The following is a 21966-nucleotide window of genomic DNA, read 5'->3' on the forward strand; positions in this document are numbered from 1 at the left end:
AGAATACTTTTAGCAGCAAAATATCAATTATACTATTCTAATAATTGAAGTATCTTTGTTAAATTAGCAATCAAACTTAGAAGTCAACAGGAAGACCATATTGTGAACGTGGTTATTACCGTGTCCGAGTTGAACCCACCATGACCCTTCAGGTAGGCGAGAACTCTCTGCTGATGTCCTGATTGATGCTCCTGATTCCTGGTCACCCTGCTCAGCTGGGACTCCTCGCTGCTCCTTGTCGTGTTCCGCCTGCCCCGAGTGGGCTCACCAGTCACCGCCAGCTGCTCCTGGGCAGCAGGCGGGGGCGCCTGGCTCGGGTCATGGTCACCTGCAGCCGGCGGGTTGAGGCGCGAGCTCAGTGTCAGTGCCACCCGCAGGAGAACGAGCACCAGGGTGCAAGAGTGCAACTTGATGCTCTTCATCCTCAAACACAGTCAGAAATCCTATCTCAAGAAAACTTAGCGAAATCAAATTGAAAAGAGAAGTTTTTTTTGCCCCTCTTGCAGCCTTGGTCTGTAGCGATGGCTGAGGTGCTGTCCCTGATATAGGTGAAAATGCCGCTCCTCCCCATGTCAATCAGCCTCTGACAGGCCAACCTGAGCGTTACCTGCGATCTTCCACATGCAAACAAGCTGTCATATTCCTAACGGGCTCAACATAGCTGTGTATCATTAGATAATTGTTTTCCAACATGTTTTAAACTTAATCCCGTTTGACATGCCCATCTAGTACCTTTTGTGATGTAGCAATAATTTCGTGCTCATATTTTCCATTCATGAACTGGGCGTATTCCCCCTCAGAAAGGTTCCTCAGAATATGGTTAAACTCGGACCACCATGGGCACTCCTACTCTAGATTATTTGGTGTCCTTTAAATAACATTTTATGGATCGAGCCTGTTTGAAATTGCTCAGTGCAGTTATACTGATTAAATCGAATCATCCCAAAGCGGTTTGCACTTCGTACTGACGCCCGTTCAGCACCAAAGCGGTCAAACTACCCTCGGTTTGTCATCTAAAGTTTGTCTGCAGGATGTCACTGTATAAATGCTATTAGTGCAAAACGAACTTTTTAATCTTCAAAATTTACAAAGCCAATTCAGTTCATCTATCTCCAAGGCTGAAAAATATAAAAAATAATCTAGCATCCTGTTAGTCAGAGGTTCGTGAGCAGAAAGATGGAGGTATTGTGTGTGGGGCGGGGGCAGACTCCCATTGCATGGTCCTCACAGACCGGCTGAATAATGTCAAACTGCGGTAACTGGACATTAAATGTCAGCTAATTTTAAAATGTGGGTGATTTTAAGTTTAACAGCAATTCATATACGAGTTACCAGTTGGTCAGCGCTGATATGGGGCACATGGGAATTATAAATGTGATTTTGTTGTTGATGTGAGTCCCCGAAAGTCAGGACAGAAACAGCAAAACGTGCACAAGCGCTCCTGTGGCCCCTGCGCCGGCATTGGAATGTCTTCAGTATTATTCACTCATATTAAGCTTCCTGCGTAAACGTCAAAGTTGTTAGGGCCGCAAAAGAGGTTTAGAATTCTCAATATGTTCTCATTCGCTTTAGTTTTTTTTGGGTACCTGGTGCTGATACATTGTCCACCTTCGGTCTGTCCGCAGCATGACCCAGACCTTCCTGTCGCTTGCTATTTCAACACTCCATCCTGCTCTCATGCCCACATGTCCCTCCTTGGCCTGCTGCAATGTTCCAATGAAGCTCAACGCAAACTGGAGGAACAGCACCTCATCTTCCGATTAGGCACTTTACAGCCTTCCGGACTTAACATTGCGTTCAACAACTTCAGATCATGAACTCTCTCCTCCATCCTCACCCCCTTTTTGATCCCCTTTTTTTCTAATAATTATTCTATAATTTTTTAGGTATATATTTTTCTTTTCCCACCTACTTCTATTATTATTTTTAAAATTTATTTCCATCCACTGTTTTATCTCCACCTTTTAGCCTATTTCGAACACTTCCCCCTATCCACCCGTCACTTGCTCATCCTGCTTTCTACCCTTAATGTCACCATTAGCACATCGGTTAGCTAATATCACTATGACCTTTTGTTTATGACATCTTTGGCAATCTCTCCTTTGCCTCCACCTACCTCTGGTCCTCTATCCAGCTCCACCTGTCCCACCCCCCCTTAAACAGCTTATATGTCACCACATTTCTTATTCCGCTTTAGTTCTGAAGAAGAGTCATATGGACTTCCTCTCCACAGGTGCTGTCAGACCTGCCGAGTTTTTCCAGCAATTTTTGTTTTTGTTGCCTATACTTAGTGTGTGAGCCCAGACAGAGAGTAAATTGGGCATGTGACCGTGGGAAATCATTATAGCTAAACCCTGCCTTTACCCAATGGCCATGTCCTTTCTTAGTAAAGGTCATTGGTCTAGGAAGGGCTGAATTCAGCCTGGATCTGCTCCTGATATCAACGTTTCCCTACAGTTTCCCCCTTATGCCTTTAGAACTACAGGAGGTGCTGTTGCTCGTACTTAGGTAATTGCTTGGAAAATTTCCTCTGGTTTAACACTTCTCCCATGGCTGTGTAAACTCTACTGGTGAGTGATGTTCCACTTAGTGATGTTACAGCTGATTTCAGTAGGCCAGGTTATGCAGAAATTAAGCCTAGGCGAAGGTCCTTAGAGCTGAAGTATCAATATGCCTATAATTACTGTAGATGTATTGATGCGCTTAATGTATTCTCCATGCTAGGACTAATCCTTTGCTGCTCAAATCAATGTTTCCTACACAACAATTATCAAGCAGCACAGATGAGCTGAAATGTTAGCTGTTTCTTCCCACAGAGGCTGCCTGACTTACTGAGTATTTCCAGCATTTTTTGTTTTTATTACTTTAGCACAGACTAGAGGTTAAATTTCTGGTCAGCTATGTTTTATGATAAGAAAATCACTTTTATGCTGAATATTTCACATATGAATTGGACATTTTGATGAATTGTTTCTTGAACAATACATTTGTCAACTCAAGCAATGAAAACAGAACACCCTGAAATACTTTGACTTTGAGGAAGGCTGGTAGCTCAAAATGGATCCTGTTATCTCTGTGTTCAGATTCAAACCAGACAGCATTGTACAAGTCAAAGGAATCTCAGTTAGAATACTGAATCTCTACACTTGAAATAAATGTAGACACAATATTACTGGATGTCAGTGACTCATTTTAGTCAAGTTACTACTGATTCCATATATACTGGTGATGATGTTCACATTAAATGCTCTCATAGTGAGGGATTTTCCACTCCACAGGAGTCCTGATATAATCCTGACAAAACAGATGTTGTAGTCACTTTATGGTTGTGCTCTATCTTCCACCAATATTCCAGTCACGTGGCTGGCAGTATCTATGGCTGGGAGAAAAAATTCTAAATCCTCCTTTTACTCCCAGAGGAACCCTGGACACTAGAGATACACTGGCATTCCCACACTGTGATGTAAAGATAAAGGATATGGAAACAGATTGAATAGTGTATTCTGCATCTGTATATGTTTTCAACACACTGGCTTATACTAATACATGACCAGTGCCAATCCTGGCAGAAAATCTCAGTTGTGACTGGAGTTCATAGGCAGCTAGTGGAACACAGACAAGTTACACCAGGGACCTATAAATCCAGCAGAACATACCAGCTAATGTTGGCAAAACTTTATAAAAAAGAACATGTTGACTTTTAATATTGCTGAAAAAAGGGACATGTTGAAGCTTTTCATCTTGTACTCATCAGGACACTTTCAAGAATACCAATATAAGGGGAAAACAACAATTTATACTGTATGTGAAGAGAGTGCATATTGGTTGGCAAGTGGACCCTGATTGGTAGATGCATTGCCATGGAGAATTCACCAGTGATGGTGACTGATATTTGATTGCCAAGCATTGTTTGAAATTTAAACCAGGCAGCTTGACCCTGATTGGTCGAGGCATTGCCCTGAGGAAGGAGTCAGCAAATGGCTGTCACTTATTTTGTTTAGCTGAAACAGGTGCAGTGTCTACACATGTTCTTTCTGTCTGCAAAGAACAGGGCCCTGTGTATTAATATATGTAGCTTCCAGTACACACAAATACGCCACACTGTGAGCCCAACTGATAATCTTAAATTGGTTGTCAGTGTAATTTTTAGCACATGAGGATTATTTGGCAAATGTTGTCCAATCGTGGAATCACAGCTAATGTTGGATACTGTGTTTTGAATTTTGCAAACACAGACTGGTTGGGTACGGTCAGTACTCTCCATTGTGAACAGCAGCTGGGACATGCTGTTTGATACGATCCACCAGTTTTTGGGACATACGGTCTACATACATAGCAGCACACAGGCACTGAAATTCATATACCAATTGCTCATTTTTGTGATAGGTAGAATGTCTTTTTGGCTTGATAGCAGCATCCTGTTAGTGGTGAATACCACTCATGTTGCTACTGCATAGTAGCATCGTGAAACAGCTAGCTTCACCTGTTGCTCAAATTTTTGAGATACCTTGCCCTTCCAGGGTAATCTGAGGTAGGATGGGCACTTTTCAGGGCCATAAGTGACAGCTTTAGGCCCGTTCATGAGTTTGTGTGATATACAGCGTGAAATGATCTGATCAGGGTAACCATTATTCTGCAGGATGCCTTTGATGCGCACTATTTCAGCATCAAGCTTGCATGATGAGCAAATGGCTTGGGCCATTGGTTGCCAATAAGACCAATCTCATAGTGTGTGGAACTGTAAGAATCCCAACATGTATATTGACCAGTGAAAGTAGGCTTGTGGTAGGCCATTGTACAGAACCCCCTGGCAGATTACTCAACTAGTATGTCAAGGAAGGGAATTCATTAGACTGCTCCATTCAAAGGTGAATTTGAGTGCAGGATGGAGCCCATTAAGACATGTAAGGAAATTATTATATGCAGCTGCGGATTTAAATAATAGCAAACGTATCATCCACATATCGGAAATATACGAGGGGTAGGAGGTTGGGTGTCATTCCATCGAAGACACAAAGATGTTTGCAAGAGCTGGGCCTAGAGGGGATCCCATGGCAACACCATCTGTTTGAGCATACATGGTGTCACTAAAACAGAACTCAACTGCATGAGTTGCTGAGTTCATAAGTTCAATGAATACTGATTCATGCAATGGTGGTGGGTCTAGATCGCCATGATATAATGCTGCAGCACAAATACCTATGGCTTCCTTAAGTGGAACATTGGTGAATAGGGTAGCAATGTCAAATGAGCACATGGACACAGCATTGCTATCGATACGCAAACCTGTATGGCCTTTGCAAATGTGAAGGAATCCTTTATGTTATATGTGGAAAACTGTCAGTCACCATCACGAGTGCATTCTCCAGGGCAACGCCTCTACCAATCAGAGTCCACTTGCCAACCAATCACACTCTCTTCTCATATAGTATGAATTGTTGTTTTCCCCTTATATTGATGAGTGCAAGACAAAAAGCTTTAACATGTCTCTTTTTTCAGCAATACTCAAGTTCTGTACTACCAAATGACATTGGCTTTACTGGCATCAGCCTGCAATCCATACTGAAAATCATGAAAAAATGTATTGGTACTCAGTCACGGTGTGACTTATAAGATGCTGGTGCTCACAAGTCATCTCTCGTGGGGCATAAGTTACCTCCCTCTCCTTGTGTATCATCCATTTCAAATCGCATTTACAGAGTTTGCTACTGGCACTATCACTGTGCTATTTCTCTACCTTAAACATTAAAATAAACTGAAAATTCAACAGTGATGAAATGCTGCCAATGAGGGCCAAAGACATTTGAGTGATGAGTTGACACTTGAACAAATGTTATGTTTAGGAGTGAAGCAGTTTAGTTAGCAAAGAGAAGAATTCCACAAAGGCTGTATCAAGGCTGATGCATGTCTTGTCTGCTAAAATTATGAGTTCTCTGCAGAGTGAATGTGCGGGATACTGAAACTTCTTCCAATGCCAGCACTGGACCAATTACCTGGTCACTCAGCACTCCTCAGCTGACCACCAACACTGCACCATTCTTTCACTAAACTATCCATTAACTAGAAACTTTATGAAAAATTTCAAATTCTTCTCCTGAAATGTAAAACAAATAACCACTACTGTTAAAGAATCATAGAATGATATAGCACAGAAGGATTCCATTCAGCCCATTGTGTCTGTGCTAGCTCTTTGGTAGAGCTATCCAATTAGTCCCACTCCCTTGTTCTTTCTTACAGCCCTGTAAATTTTCTCCCTTCGAGAATTTATCCAGTTTTCTTTTGAACATTGCTATTGAATTTGCTTTCATATTCTTTCAATCAATGTATTCCAGATCACAATAATTCATGTAAAAAAAATGTTTTCTCATATCACCTCTTGTTGTTTTACCGATCACCTTATATCTGTGTCTCCTGGTTACCAACCCTTGGGCCACTGGAAACAGTTTCTTATTATGTATCCCTTAAAACCATTCATGATTTTGAACACCTCTATCAAATCTATTAACCTTCTTTGCCCTAAGGAGATCAACCTCAGCATTTTCAGTCTCTTGCCATAACTGCAGTCCCTCATCCCTGATACAATTCCAGTAAATCTTTTTGCACCCTTCTAAGGCCTCGACATTTTTCCTAAGCTTATGGTGCCAAGAATTGGGCACAATACTCCAGATGAAGCCTAACCTGTGTTTTATAAAAGATTAGCATAACTACTTTCCTTTTGTACTCTATTCCTCTATTAATAAAATCAAGGGTCTCATGTGCTTTTAAATAATATTCCTCGTCCTATGAACTTCAAAGATTTATATACATACATCTGTTGTTGTGCCCTTCAAAATTGTACCATTTATTTGTATTACCTCTCTGCATCCTTCCTATCAAAGTGCATCATATCACACTACTCTGGGTTAAATTTCATCTGCTATGTGACTGCCCATTTCACCAGTCTGTCAATGTTCTCATGAAGTCTTTTATTATTTTCCTCATTGTTTACTACATTCCCAAGTATTATATCACCTGCAAACTTTGAAATTATGTTCTCTATTCCTAATTCCAGGCCATTAATAAATACATAGTTAATATATAATAAAAAATAGCAGTGGTCCTGATACCAACTTCTGGGGAACAGCACTGTATAGCCCTCCCCATTCTGAAAACAACAGTTCACCAGTGTTCTCTACTTTCTGTCCCTTAGACAATTTTGTATCCATGTTACCACTACCCCTTTTATCCCAATGGCTTCAATTTTGCCAACAAATCTATTATGTGGTACTTTGACCAACACCTTTTGAAAGTCTATATGCATAACATCAACTGTACTGCTCTCATCAACCCTTTCCATTACTTTATTGAAGAAGTTGCTCAAGTTAGTCACACACAATTTGCATTAACAAATCTGTGTTGACTTTATTTATTAGACTATAATTTTCCAAATACTAATTAATTTTGTCCTGGGTTATTGTCTCTAAACCTTTCCCCACCACCAACATTAAGATGACTGACCTATAGTAGTTGGGTTTATCACTTTCTTCTTTTTTTAAACAAGGGTGTAATATTTACAATTCTACAGTCCTGACTCCCCAAAGGCTGTCCACTATTTACAAGACACAAGTCAGGAGTGTGATGGAATACTCTCCACTTGCCTGGATGAATGCAGCTTCAACAACACTCAAGAAACTCGATATCACCCAGGACAAAGCAGCCAACTTGACTGGCACTGCATCCAACAACTTAAACATCACTTCCTTCACCACCACCATACAGTGGCAGCTATATGTACCATCTACAAGGTACACTGCAGCAACTTGCCAGGGCTCCTTTGCCAGCGCCTCTACTACCTAGAAGGACAAGGGCATTAGACACATAGGAACACTACCACCTGCAAGGCCTCTCCAAGTTTCACATTATCCTGACGTGGAACTATATTGCTGTTTCTTCTCTGTCACTGGGTCAAAAACCTGGAACTCCCTTCCTAATAGCACTGAGAGTGTACCAACACCGCATAGACTGCAGCCTTTCAAGAAACCAGCTCATCACCATCTTCTCAAGGACAATTAGGGCTGGGCAATACATACTCATCTAGCCAGTGACACTCACATCCCATGAATTAATATATTAAAAAAATCTTCTCAAAGGAAATTAGGGATGGGCAACAAATGCAGACCATACCAATGATTGCCTCTCCACATGAAAGAATAAAAGAAATGCCCTCTACCCTCATTTCCAAGGAGAATTGGAACATTATGGCCAAAGGCTCCATAATTTGTACCAGTTGTCATTGTAACCGTCATACTTCCCTCGGTAAACTGGGTTACATTCCATCAGCACCTGGTGACTTTCCTACTTTGAGTACTGCCAACATTTCCAAACTCCTTTTTATCTATTTGTATCTTATCCAGTATCATGACTGCTTCTTCCTTTACTGCTATATTAGTGGTATCGTCTTCTGTAATGAAGACACATACAAAGTACTCATTTAGTACCTCAGCCATGCCCTCTGCCTGCAGAAGAATATCTCATTTTTGGTCCCTTAATCAGCCCCACTCTTCCTTTTACTATTTATGTGTTCTTAAAAGACCTTTTGATTCCCTTTCTTGTTAGCTGTTAAACTATTCTCATACTCTCTGCCTCCCTTATTCCCTTTTATAGATCTCCCCTGTACTTTCTATATTCAACTTGGCTCTCTACTGTATTATGGACCTGACATTTACCTTTTTCTACCTAATTTTAATCTCTCTTCAGTCTAGCTTTGGATGCCCTTCCTTTCCCCCTCATGCATGTGTGTCTACTCTGTAGTTGTACTCAAGGCCTCCCATTGTTCAATTACTTCTTGAACACCGTTTCCTTCCTTGTTGGGTTGGCAACACAATAAATCAACAAAGTTCCCTTGTATACATTTCAGGAATTCCTTCACACCTTTTTCTTTAAAAATATCATCATCATGATCAATATTAGAATAATTATCACTCTAATTCTTGCATCTTTCCGACATTGAATCAATCTACACACCTACCTATGGTGATCCCCAAGGTGGGAATTTCAGCTCAAAGGAGGGAGGATTTCCTCCTGGTGTCGGCTTCAGCGAGACCCAGCAGCGCCATGTAGCTCAGGTGAAAATGGCAGGCAGTTGTGAGCATGGCTTGCAATCACTGCACCACAAAATCTGCATAAACCAGGCAGCTTCAATGAAAAGGCATTGGAACAAAAGATGAAATCGGATTTATCTGACTTGATCCATTTTACAAAATTAAAAATGTAAACATATTTTTAAAACATGAAATAATTTTAATCGGAACCATTTTTATACGTATTTTGAGGAATTCAGATAAATCATGTGAAAAGCAATGTACATAGACACATTTAGAAAGTCTGATAAATCATTGTAAAAAGACATCGATTTTGCTGTTAGCAAGATTTATCAGACTTTTTTAAGGTTTCAATTGACTGGAAATGTGCAGCTCCAACAATGCTCAAGAAGCTGGACACCATTCAGGACAAAGCAGCCCACTTGATTGGCACTTCATCCACCATCTTAAACATTCACTCCCTACATCATTGAGGGAGAGGCTAAGAATAGTACAATGTGTAACCCACCTCCTGACTCCCCAAAGCCTGTCCACCATCTACAAGTCACAAGTCAGGAGTGTGATGGAATACTCCCCACTTGCCTTGATGAGTGCAGCTCCCACAACACTCAAGAAGCTTGACACTGTTCAGGACAAAGAAGCCCACTTGATTGGCACCACATCCACAAACGTTCATTCCCTCCACCACCGACGCACAGTAGCAGCAGTATGTATCATCTACAAGATGCACTGCTGGAATTCACAAAGGCTCCTTCAACAGCACCTTCCAAACCCACGACCACTACCATCCAGAAGGACAAGGGCAGCAGATAGATGGGAATACCACCACCTGGAAGTTCCCCTCCAAGTCACTCACCATCCTGACTTGGAAATATATCGCCGTTCCTTCACGGTCCCTGGGTCAAAATCCTGGAACTCCCTTCCTAACAGCACTGTGGGTGTACCTACATCGCATGGACTGCAGCGGTTCAAGAAGGCAGCTCACCACCACCTTCTCAAGGGCAGCTGGGGATGGGCAATAAATGCTGGCCCAGCCAGTGAAGCCCACACCCCATGAATGAATAAAAAAAAGCGTGGCGTGCAGTGGTTCAGGAAGGCAGCTCATCACCACCTTTTCAAGGGCAATTAGGATGGGCAATAAATGCTGGTCTAGACCACATCCCATGAAAGAGTAAATATAAAAAGTTGACCTTGCAACAAGATTTATCTGATTTGTTTAAAAAGGGGTTTACATTAAAACACTCGAAAAGTCTATTAAATCTTATTTTAAAAGTATTAATATTAAAACAATGAAAAAGTACAATAAATCTTCTGAAAACATTTAAAAAGTAATTAGCGGGTAATTAGCTCAAATTCACACTGGTTCTACACTAGCTTTTTAAAGCTGCAGCTTGGTGATAGAAGTAGCAAACACTTGTGTTGGTTGACCCATCGTAGTTACCAGATTGAAGTGCTACAGTGTGTTTGGGTTTTGAAATGACTAAGTGTCCTCCCTGGCTTGCTATAGTCATGTGACCTCTGCCATGAAGGAATGTCTGGAGACAGTCATGATACATTCAGTTCAATAAAGACATTACACTAGAAAGACTGTAGTCTTTGAGCTCATAACATGGTGTCAGAAGTGAAGCTGATATTCGGTTTTGAAAAGTTGGAAGAGAAGCCACAGCTACTGACAGAGGAACACAGAAATGTTGAAACCTGCTAAAAACCGCTCTTAAAAAAACACAGACAAGGAAAAGCTAACACAAGCTGAAGCCTACATATAAAGTACTGGGTGAGTCAAAAGTGGGTGTAAATTTTCCACTTCCAGCTCCTGTCGAAATGAAAGGAGATATGTGGAAAAACTGGCAATTTTTCCATTTGCAATGGCAAAGCTACGAGGTTGCAACAGATTTAATTAACAATCCAGAGTCAAAATGAGTAGCAACACTTTTAACAATGCTGGGGAGAGACTGCTACAAATTGTATTCCACCCTAAACCTGTGCAAAGAACAGAAAAAACAGACGACAGAGATTTTGAAAGCCTTGAAGGAACACTTTGAACCTCAAGTGATCATAACTTACGATCAGTATGTGTTCAACACTGGGGCTCAAGGTGAAAAAGAGACCATTGATTAGTACGTGACTGCAATAAGACAGCTTGCAGAATCATGTAAATTCAGCAAGTAAAAGATGATCTAATTAAAAATAGGCATAAGAGATCTGACAGTGAGAGCAAGTCTCTTGAGAGAAGAGAAACTTACTCTCAAGAAAGTTTTAGACATGTGCAGAAACACAAAGGTTGTAAAACGTTAACTCGAGCTCATGTATGGCAGAATAGACCAAGAGATATACTATGCTGAGAGACATTCCTGGCCAAAAGAGCAGAACAATCACGGATAAAGGATGCAAGTACTGTAGGGGACATCATACAAAGGAAAAGAAGGATTGTCCAGTGTGGGGAAAGCAGTGATTTAACTGCAAGAAGCTGAATCATTTAGCACAAAAGTGTTTGGCTAGAAAGAAGCAAAACAAGCCTATACAGATGGCTACTGGAGAGATATCAGCAGAAGAGTCTGATGAAGCACTATACACGATACAACAGGTTAGTTCGTTCAAGTCTATAGGTTTGAGATTGTTAGAATGATGACTGCAGAAGGAGAGCATCAAGTGAACAAGAAGTGTCAGATAGACACTGGTACATTATGCAACATCATGACCTTCACAAACTTGTGTAAAGTGGCTCAACATGGCAATCCAAAAAATGAAGCCCTCGAAAGTAAGTTGGAGCCTATATGATAGCACAATTCTCATACTGAGGGAACAAATTAGACTGAGAGCAATGGCAAGAATGAAGATTTGGAGTTCCGATCATAGATGGGACGCTCCTCATCTCAGCTGGAGCAAGTCTAATGCTTGGACTGATAACCCTAAATGTGCCAACAGAGGTTTATAATGTGTAGCAGCACACAAAACCATTGACTGCCAAACAGATCCTAGAGGAGTACAAAGGTGTGTTTGCAGGGTTTGGATGTTTACCTGGTGAATATCATCTCGAAGTAGATGAGAGTGTAAGACCAATTCATCATCTGCTGAGAAAAGTTCTGCTGCCCTCTAGTCAAGCCTAAAAAAAAGATAGAAGAGCTGGAAAAGAAGGGAGTAATCAAGAAAGTGACAACTCCTACAGACTGGATTAGCAGCATGGTAGCAGTGAAACACCCTGGAAAACTGACAGTATGCTTAGATCCAAAGGATCTAAATAAAGCGCTGAAGAGATCTCACTATCCCATGCCAACCATCGAAGGAATTTTGCCACAACTTGCCAAGGCAAAGTTCTTTACTACCCTTGGATGCAAAGGATGGTTACTGACAAGTGAAGCTGGATGAAAGCAGTAGCTTCCTAACTACATCCTGAATACCGTTCAGGAGATACAGATGGCTGTACATGCTGTTTGGCATTTTCATGGCCCCAGAAGATTATCAACACAGACAGCATGAGATAGTCAGTGATCTCCCCAGAGTGAAGTCCATAGTGGATGACCTACTCATCTATAGATGTGGAAACACAATGGAGGAAGCCATGGCTGACCATGATCAGAATTTAACACGACTGTTAGAGAGAGCTCACCAGATGAATCTGAAGCAATTGAAGATGGCTGAAGTCAAGTACATAGGTCATATACTGACAGCAAAAGGTCTTTGCCTGGATCCTGACAAGGTGAGAGTTGTAGCAGTGATGTAGCAACCAATAGACATGAAAGCAATGCAATGATTTGTTGGATTTGTGAATTATTTAGCAAAACTTTTGCCTAATTTGTTGTCGGAGTGTGAACCATTATGCAAGCTCATCGCCAAGGATGTACAGTGGTATTGGGGCACAGAACAAGAAGCAGCATTCACTAAAATCAAATAACTAATGACGACAACATCAGTGCTGAAGTATTATGACATCAATGATGGAGTGATCTTGCAGTGTGATGCCAGGGAGACAGGTCTTGGAGCAACCCTAATGCAGCAAGGACAAACAGTCACATTTGTATCCGGGGCGTTAATGCAAACTGAACAATGCCATGCTCAGATCGAGAAACAGTGCCTGGCCATTGATTTTGTTTGTGAGCATTTTCATCAATACCTGCTTGGGGGACACAAAAGTAACAGTGGAATCTGATCACAAGCCACTTCAAAGTATTTATCTCAATCTGCTAATAGCTGCTCCAAAGTGTCTGCAAAGAATGTTTCTTCGTTTACAGAGATATCATCTGGACATGACATACAAGCAAGGGAAACAGATATACATCGCTGATGTGCTGTCGAGAGCAGCACTCCCCATGAAGAATGTTGAGGATGCTATGACAGAATGTGAAATCTTCCAGATTTAACACTAGACAGCAGTCCGACATGCTCCAGAAGTCATCAACCCAGCAGAGACATTGAATCTGACAGACAAGTACCTTGCCCAAATCAAGCAAACTACCCAACAAATGCAACTCTCCAGGTGCTGCATAAAGTAGTGATGAAAGGATGGCCTGAGAGCATCAAGGACACACCTGTGGTCACAAGAGCCTATTGGGTATACTGAGATGAATTGACAGCCCAAGATGGCATCTTGTACAAAGGAAATAGAATCACCAACCTGGAGATCAGAGGACAGATGCTGAAGCGCATTGATGCAAGCCATCAAGGAATTGAATTGAGTCTGAGGAAGGCAAGAGAAGTGCCCCACTGGCCAAACATGAGCAATGGAACTATGGACCACATCAGCCAGAGCGGTGCTTGTAGCAAATATCAAGCTAAACAAGCTAGAGAGCTGTTGATGACACAAGGTATATTGCAGAAAAAGACCAAGAACCATCGTTTTAACTCTGAGGTGTGTGACTACATTAAACATATTGTTTTATTGTATGGAATAGTTATATAATAATGAGCTGTTTACAGCTGTGGGGGAACAGTTTTAGTTTGCTCTTTTTTTCTGTAACTGAGACCTGTTCTGTAGATGGCAACTGATCCAATTGCTTGAGCTGTCCAGAAATGATGATGACCTCTCAGGTTCTAACTACAACTTCTGGAAGGCATCACCATATAAAAAGAGCTACTTGTCTCTAAAGATTTAGTGTTCATTACGATTGGGTAACAGAAGGGAAAGCTGCTGAGGTTCTGAATGTCCAACTGGTGGAACAATCTCCTGACGGTTTGGAGTGTTAAGAACAACTTGAAGAAAATCTTCTATGCATAGCACATGGTTAGGATCCAGAATACATTGAGTGTGTGTTAGATGCTAATTCAATTGAGGCCTTCAAAAGCAAATTGGACAATTATCTAAAGAGAATAATTTGCAGGGCTATGGAGAAAAGGAAGGGGATAAGGGCTAGCTGAGTTGCTCTTGCAGAGGGCTGACATGGGCACGACAGGGTAAGTGGCCTCCTGTGGTGTAACCATTCTATGATTCTATGAGAGCTGAGTGTTTCAGTTGACATGATGTTTTCAGATCACGTCACTGGGAGGCAGCACATAGATGAGAAATAGGAGGCAAGAAAGAATAAATTCTTGGTGGGAGACCAGAGGAAACTGTGCAGGAGCTGGAAGAGAATCTATTGCAGGCTATTCTCTGGCTATGATAGATAGAATTAGAATAAAGCAAGTGCAGTCCCACCCAGCAGAATGACAGTGGAGAGGCGTTGGAGGAGGACAGTGTGATCAACCAAGTCAAAAGCTGCAGACTGGTTGAGACCTTTATCAGTCATTAGTGACTTTGATAAAAGTCATTTCAATACTGTGGCATGGGCGGATCCCTGATTGGAGGGATTGAGAAATGGAGTTTGGGAAAGACAGGCACAAAATTTGGGAGGCTACAGCATGTCTAAGGACTTCAAGGCCACCAGGATTGATGCCAAAAGAGGCTGAAAGAAAGTAAGTTTATTTTTAAATGGTTTATTTGAGCCAGCACTGCTCCTCTGAGTTTCACATGGGAATCTTAAGTATTCCCTACCCAGGCTGTGATCAACCTCCGGACCAGCCCTGACCCACTTGCCTGACTGCAGGTTATTTTGCAGCAGAAACCTGGTCACCAAAACCCTTCTCCCGTCCTCTGGCCAGGTGGTGATTCTGTCTGGGAGTCTCACATCAAACACAGAAATGAAGAGTTAAAATGGCTCAGACCCCACACTGGCAGACCAAATGAGCTTTCCCTCCGCAGTGAACTCATGCCCTGAGTTAAAATCAGGTTAAGTGCAAAGCTTCAAAGACCAGAGGTGATAGCTATTGGTTGGTCATGTGATAGATATAAAATGAGACATTTCCTTAAAAAAATTGTAACAAATAACATTTTTATTAATCCATAAAAGTTTAGGTAAGACATGAAGGGTTACTAATTTATTTAAAACAAAGTTCTTCACATTGAAGTGCTGTAGTCTGAAAAAAGCGGATGGACTTGGATAGGAGTCATGGTCAAAGAGTGGGTGGGATTGAATAATGAGAACTTCTGAACTGATGGGAAGTCAATGGATGTACTATTAAATGTCGCACAATTGAAACGTATTCTATAGGTAGGGACAAAGTATTATAATACACTGTGTTACTTGATATAACACTCCTGTATAACACATGATGTCCAATACCTGACAGGGCCAAAGGAGCACTGAAAGCTCAGAAATTCTACATGATAATCATATTTATTAACAAGTTATATTAAAAATTAATTGCAACTTGCTTAAATTTCTGCTTCACAAATGATGAATCAGTATTCAGCCAGCTTTGTGGTACCAACACCCAATAACTTGTCTCATTGTCAGTAACAGAGCAAGTGTCTGTACTACTTTTCAATTGTTGAGTTATTTGCTAAGTTTCATGAGCAATATTATTTACCCTACCTCACTGGTGGCTATGACATTTTCCATTTATTAATTATGGTGATGCTCTCCCTGAACAAACAAAAAGATTCAAATGAGGTCAAGTAAAGCAGGTAACACTGTGTTCTGAAGTAATATTTTTGTGTTCATTAATATTAAAGATTTCAATGTTGGGAAAAGAAACTTTTCCAGATATTACTCCTAGAGTCAACACTAAGTTTCTCTAACTTAGCCATAGCATGAAACAGCATAAAATAACAATTCTGCAATTGTGCCTGTACAATGGGGTTATTTTCAAATTTTCAATTTAATCACTTCAGGGCTGATGACACGGGTTTGGAGAGGGGGAGTGGAGGGAGGGGTTTGGGGGGGCGGTGGTGGAGAGTTGGGGGGGAATGGGGGTTGCAGGAGACCTGACAGAATGGAGCCGATTGTCCACCTGTTGTACAACCAATTTGATTTTCAAACTATTGATTTAAGTGGAACAAAATGGGTTTTATAATAGATGAATGGTTGCTCTGGTAGGTACTGCCCAGCTAGTTGAAAAAGACCCCAATGTACCTTGGCGTCAATCATTAAGAGTGGTATAACGGTGCTCCATACGGGGTGCACCACTATTCCTGATGCAGTTAGCAATTAGGGTTGATTTGTGTTAAATTCTGGGCAGTTTAATGGTGTGGATTAGTAGGAATTGGAATAATAATTGTTCGTAATTAGTTCACCAAGGATTCTTTGAGCCAACATCATATCTGGCTATTTTTCATCAATCCCAAATAAGCAGGTTGCCATCTGATCAAATATCTGGGGAGTTATTGTTTGCTGTTGGTGGTTGGTGGCTTGTTCTCACAATGGTATGTCGGTTGCTGCCACACTCTGTCGATGACCTGCTGTGGGTTCACACTGTCTGTGCTGATTAATGTGGAGATGGCTTCTTGTGACCTGAGTGAGTAGCTGGCAGCCAACAACCCCATCCTGATGCAGGTGTGGGTTTCCTGTCCTGTCAGAATGCCCGCTATAATTCCAGCAGCAAGGCTGTAAATAAAACAATGACATTATTCAGCAAAGAAATTCAAAAAAAACCCTGGCATTCTTTTGAAAAAAATATGTTAGCTGTTTGGTTGTCACGTTGTCAGTGGGCCACGACATCCCGCTTCACGTGTTGCAGACAGGCGGGGCATCTTGCACACTTGGAGAATGATCGTCATTCGCTGAAATGTACAATGGGGTCTTTCAAACATAAACTTCTTGTGGGAATTTCGCTGAGTCTTATGTTCTAGAAATGGATTAATGCAGAAGCTTAACTGTTCACAGGGAGACCCAGGTGACTCTCAAATGAAAGGCAAAGGCTAACCCAGGACACGAGAGGCTCATAACAGATGCAATATATCCCTGAGAAAAAAGAGCCAGTGAACAAATGGAAGAAGCAGAAATTGTCAAAAACATTCAGGAATTGCCGAAATGTGTGTAATGGGCCCCGCACCCTGCTCGCCGACGGCAAAATTCTGCCCAAAGAGTTTGATATAGCTTTTCATCCTCTAACTCAGCCAGACTGAAGGCGATGGTATCCAGTCCACAACCAATGCTAAGGCTGGAGAAGGCCTGCTGATGGTACCACCAACAACTCACTCCCACACCAAAAACTATGCCAGTTAATAGATTAAAGTTTGTCAGGTGGAACATTATTTTCCAGAAGATTTAGACATAGTCGTGTATTGAACTATGATGTTATTGAACAGACAAGGTTCACTAATATCCTTTAGGGAAGGAAATCTGCCGTCCTGACCTGGTCTGGCCTACATGTGACACCAGACTCACGGCAATATGGTTGACTCTTAAATACCCTGTGAACAAGGGCAATTAGGGATGGGCAATAAACACTGACCTAGCCAGTGACACCCACATCCCATGAATGAATAACAAAAAGTATGATGGCTCAGGAAGGTGTGAGAAAAGTTTAAACTAAATCATTTTGGCCTGTGCTGTCTCAGGAATACCAATTGAGAAGAACAGGAGAGATTTATTCATCAGTTAATTTCATAAATTCAGTTAATCTTGTTGCACAGGTTCCAACTGACAAGTGACTGTCAAAACATATACACTCTGCTCCATTTTTTGAGAAGAACAGGACAGTACAGCAGTTGTGTCATGGTTTTGCTGAGATTTGCTTAATCATTGGGGTTTTTTTCATATTTGAAGGGGCAAGATTTGTAGGGTTACTGGGAAAGGGCAGAGGAGTGAGACTAATTGATAGCTTTTTCTAAGTGCCAGCAAAGGTACAATGGGCTGAATGGCCTCTTTCAGCGTTGTACCATTCTATGATTCTAGAATAAGCGTAAGCCTTGTTCTTGCTATCCCATGTAGATCGTTGCTAGTGGAATGTGTAATTATTCACAGCAGACAACTGGCCATTTGAAATATTCTAACATGTTTTTCCCCTTCATTTATTATTCAGCCGATGGTTTACCATTTCTTGCAGAGCCTGTGCAGGTGTTGGTACTGAAACGTAGCAGTGATTCCTATTGTCTTTACCACAGCCCTTGCAATAAGATTAGCTGTATCCCAAATCTCTTCTTGTAAACAGGGTGGTGAAACATACTTTTTAAATATTAAAAAGCTCCAGTACTGTTTCTTCTAAAAAGACAGTTACACAGAATCTGCATGGCCCTTGTTCACCTTTAGAAATTCTCTCTGACCTATGCACCTCTTAAAGAAATATTAGGAGTGATTCATTCTGCCAATCAAAGGATACAACAGATGCACACTGCTGGAGTAAGGAGGGATTGTGGACAAGTAGATTTTCTGAAATGCTTTAACATCAATGGTGTCATGGGACTGGCTGTAATCGTGCTTTGATTAAGCTTTTGGACATCTGGCCGAATCTTTCATATAGCTCAGTGACAAATCATGTGAGATAATGCTTGTAAATTATCTTGGGATATTTATTACATTGAAGTTGATATAGAAGTTGCTTCACCTGGGGGCATCTAGTGAATCCAGTGAAAGCCACTGCCCTATATGACTGTGAGGTCATGTTGCTCGTGAATGGAATGTGTTGTCCAGCACCAATAAATATGGCATCAGTGACCTGTGAGATGCAGTGGCATGCAGATGTTTGTGAGATGCCACCAAGGTCCACAACTGATCCTTGGAAGGAGCCAGAAACGAAGATGTTCAAGGTCACAGTGACTTTGACAGCTACTCACAGGGCATGGCAAGCAGTGCAGTGGGGGTGCAAGATCTTCGGCAACAAGGGCACAAATGCCAGTGACTACCTGCCTGGAGAGTTGCAGGCTCCTGCACCACTGGTTCTTGGTCATCTCCAGGTAGCTCCATTTTTACTGGTAGATGACCTCCTGCACTACCTGTGTGCTTCCTGCCCATTCTTGCTGTCATATGTGCTGGGACAAGGGCATTTGCTTGTCAATGACAGATCTCCCCTCTGCACTGTTCACTCCTTTATGGGGCCTAGCTAATTTCCTGGAGTGGCCATGACTGACAGCCTTCTGTGTACCCCCTCCAACAGGTCTGCGTGAAAGTCTTAACATTCCCCCATTAATGAGTTCTTAATGAGCTCCTTAACCACTTTAATTCATGTTAATCAAAGGCAACTAGGAATAGACAACAAATGCTGGCCTTGCCAGTGACACCCATATCCCGCAAGCAAATAAAAGCAAATCTACCTCTGACCTTTGTCCCCTCACCTGTAAGATAGTAGTTTACTTCCATTCAGTGCCTACTCCTGAGGATAAAGCTGATATTGAGGAGTCGCAGGGGCTACTTTGAGAAGTTAATGTGTAGGAGAGTCACAGGAGGTAAAGAACACCTATCCTTGCACTCTGTGGCACACTACACTAAGGTACAAACAAGCTTTCCACTTTCCTGAATCCATCTTCACACAACTGTGAACAGAGTTTCCTCCTGGTATCTGAGTTAGCGCTGCACCTGCACTAGCAAGAGAGATTTCTTAAACACTGCAGAAATGGAGTAACGTTGACCTTTCTCACAAACAATAGGTTAGTAATAACATTGTGGCTCATTGTGGCTTTTTGCTGTGGTTTTCATGTTGCTCTGACATCTTTTCACCTCCTAGATAATACATACTATATACAATTTTTAACTTCCTTGAGCAAGAGACTAACACCCAGGAGACTGTTTAACTGATTCAAGAGAAAGGTTCTCCTTTCTACACTATTTCTGTCTCTGCCTGAAACCATCCTTACTTCAAACAAAATGATACCTGTCTGAGAGTATAATCGAAGCAGATATTTCTACATTGTTTTAATATTATAATATGGAAATTGCAGAACCAAAGTGAAGAAATTTATTTCTTTCCACAATTTCATAATTTTTTGTCTCTACTCTTTGGGGCATGTATGATCTTTGCAAGACTGCACATGGAGCATTAATAGAGCTGAAATGTAGGAAAATATGACATCAGTGTTTGTACAGTGATTATATCAAGTATTACATGTAGTTAAGGGCATTGTGATGGGATTTTTACTTTAATATTTTGTATCTAGGTGTTTACCAATACATCATTCATTGTGGCAATAATTGGATGATTTAAGTTCCCCAAGGGCAGGCAACATTTGCTTCCACTTTCTAAGCCCATCTCCGACACAAAGGAAACCTTTACAGCAGTTAATATATTTTTAAAAACACATCTATTTCCTCAGTGAGAAGTAACAAAAGTGTATCCAATTTTAACAATATTTGTCCACCATTCTCCTGTTGTTATGGTGGCAATTCTTGGAGATATGGTCCACGGGCCCTTGACAGGCCTTCAATATCTCACTCAAGTAGCCATTCTTCACGTGTCCTGTTAGATAATGAGAACTGATGATCTATTTGACTGTAAAGAAGGGACAGGATGTGACACCAGCAACTTGTATTGAAATAGTATCTTTAACATAATAAAACATCCCAAGGCACTTCACAGGAATGGTTTAAAGCAAAATTTGACACCAAGCACCATTAGATGATATTAGGGCTGATGGCCAAAGCTTTGATCAAAAAGATAGATTTTAAGGAGAATATTAAAGGAGGGGGCTCGAGAGGAGGAGTTTATAGAGATAGGGAAGGGATTCCAGAACCTAGGGCCCAAGTAGCTGAAGGCAAGGCCACCAATGATGAAGCAATTAAAATGGGGGATGCTCAAACGCCAGAATTAGAGAAGTGCAGGTATGAGGGTTGTGGGGCTGGGGGAGGTTACAGAGATAGGAAGGGGTAACACCATGGAGAGACTTGAAAAGAAGGATGGGAATTTTAAATCAAGACACTGCTTGACTGGCGAGCGAGACTTGGTGCGATTGGTTGGAATCATGCCTTGTTCCTAGTCTGTAACCTGTTTAGATGTAGTACTATTAAACAAGTGTTAAGCAGATATCAAAGTATGTCTACAGTCTGTCTAAGAACCAAGTCCCACACCTAGAGTCCTAGGGAGAAGGACCATCTCAGAACACCAAGGATGCTGAGGTCAATTTAACACACCATCTGATAGAACTATCAGTGATACTTTAATACTAATGGAGAGAGTAGCTTAGAACTGTAAGAACCAACTGTCTCTAGCAGCACCAGCCTGTATTAGTAAATGGTTAGAAATGCATAGGATTTTATTAATAGACAAATAGGGCAAAATTCACAGGATGAGGTAATATGTGCAAATGTATGACAGAGTTACACAAGGAAGAATAGAAGATGTGACCAAACTACTCAACATGACTGATAATTGAGTTATTTGGTTGTTTGCTCCAGTTACCTGCCTCTCTTCAACGGTTATGTCCACCTGAGAGAGGGAGCATGTGGTTTCCACTGGTATTCTTGAAACTATTTCAGGTTGCCAAAGCAACATGGTGCTTGAACATTTATGGCCACAAGTTCCTAGGTACTCGATCATTTCTTGCTTCATAACCTATGCCTTTCTCCATTTTATGTTTATCTAGCTTCCCCTTAAATCCATCTGTGCTATAGCTTCATCTACTCCTTGCAGTGGTGAATTCCAATTTCTAACTACTCTCTAAATAAATAAGTTTCTCCTGAAATCCCTATTGGATTCCTTATCT

At 41.3% G+C, this 21966-nt stretch overlaps 1 protein-coding gene across 5 annotated transcripts in view; it reads right to left on the reverse strand.

Annotated features, from left to right (window-relative positions):
- Positions 1–21966, reverse strand: part of LOC144696668 (uncharacterized) — a 132671-nt gene that overhangs the window by 11516 nt on the left and 99189 nt on the right. For 3 of the 5 annotated variants that reach the window (XM_078568236.1, XM_078568237.1, XM_078568238.1), the window contains one exon: positions 15374–16936. The exons of 1 other annotated variant lie outside the window; for it this stretch is intronic. In XM_078568236.1, coding sequence (XP_078424362.1) covers positions 16714–16936 — 223 coding nt within the window. In that variant the 3' untranslated portion in view covers positions 15374–16713. Of the gene's footprint in view, positions 1–15373; positions 16937–19162; positions 20757–21966 lie in introns of those variants that run through there. One more of the 5 variants, XM_078568240.1, reaches the window with a different exon arrangement.

The sequence above is a fragment of the Cetorhinus maximus genome, chromosome 22, assembly GCF_964194155.1.
Source record: "Cetorhinus maximus chromosome 22, sCetMax3.hap1.1, whole genome shotgun sequence".
Taxonomy (NCBI): Eukaryota; Metazoa; Chordata; class Chondrichthyes; order Lamniformes; family Cetorhinidae; genus Cetorhinus; species Cetorhinus maximus.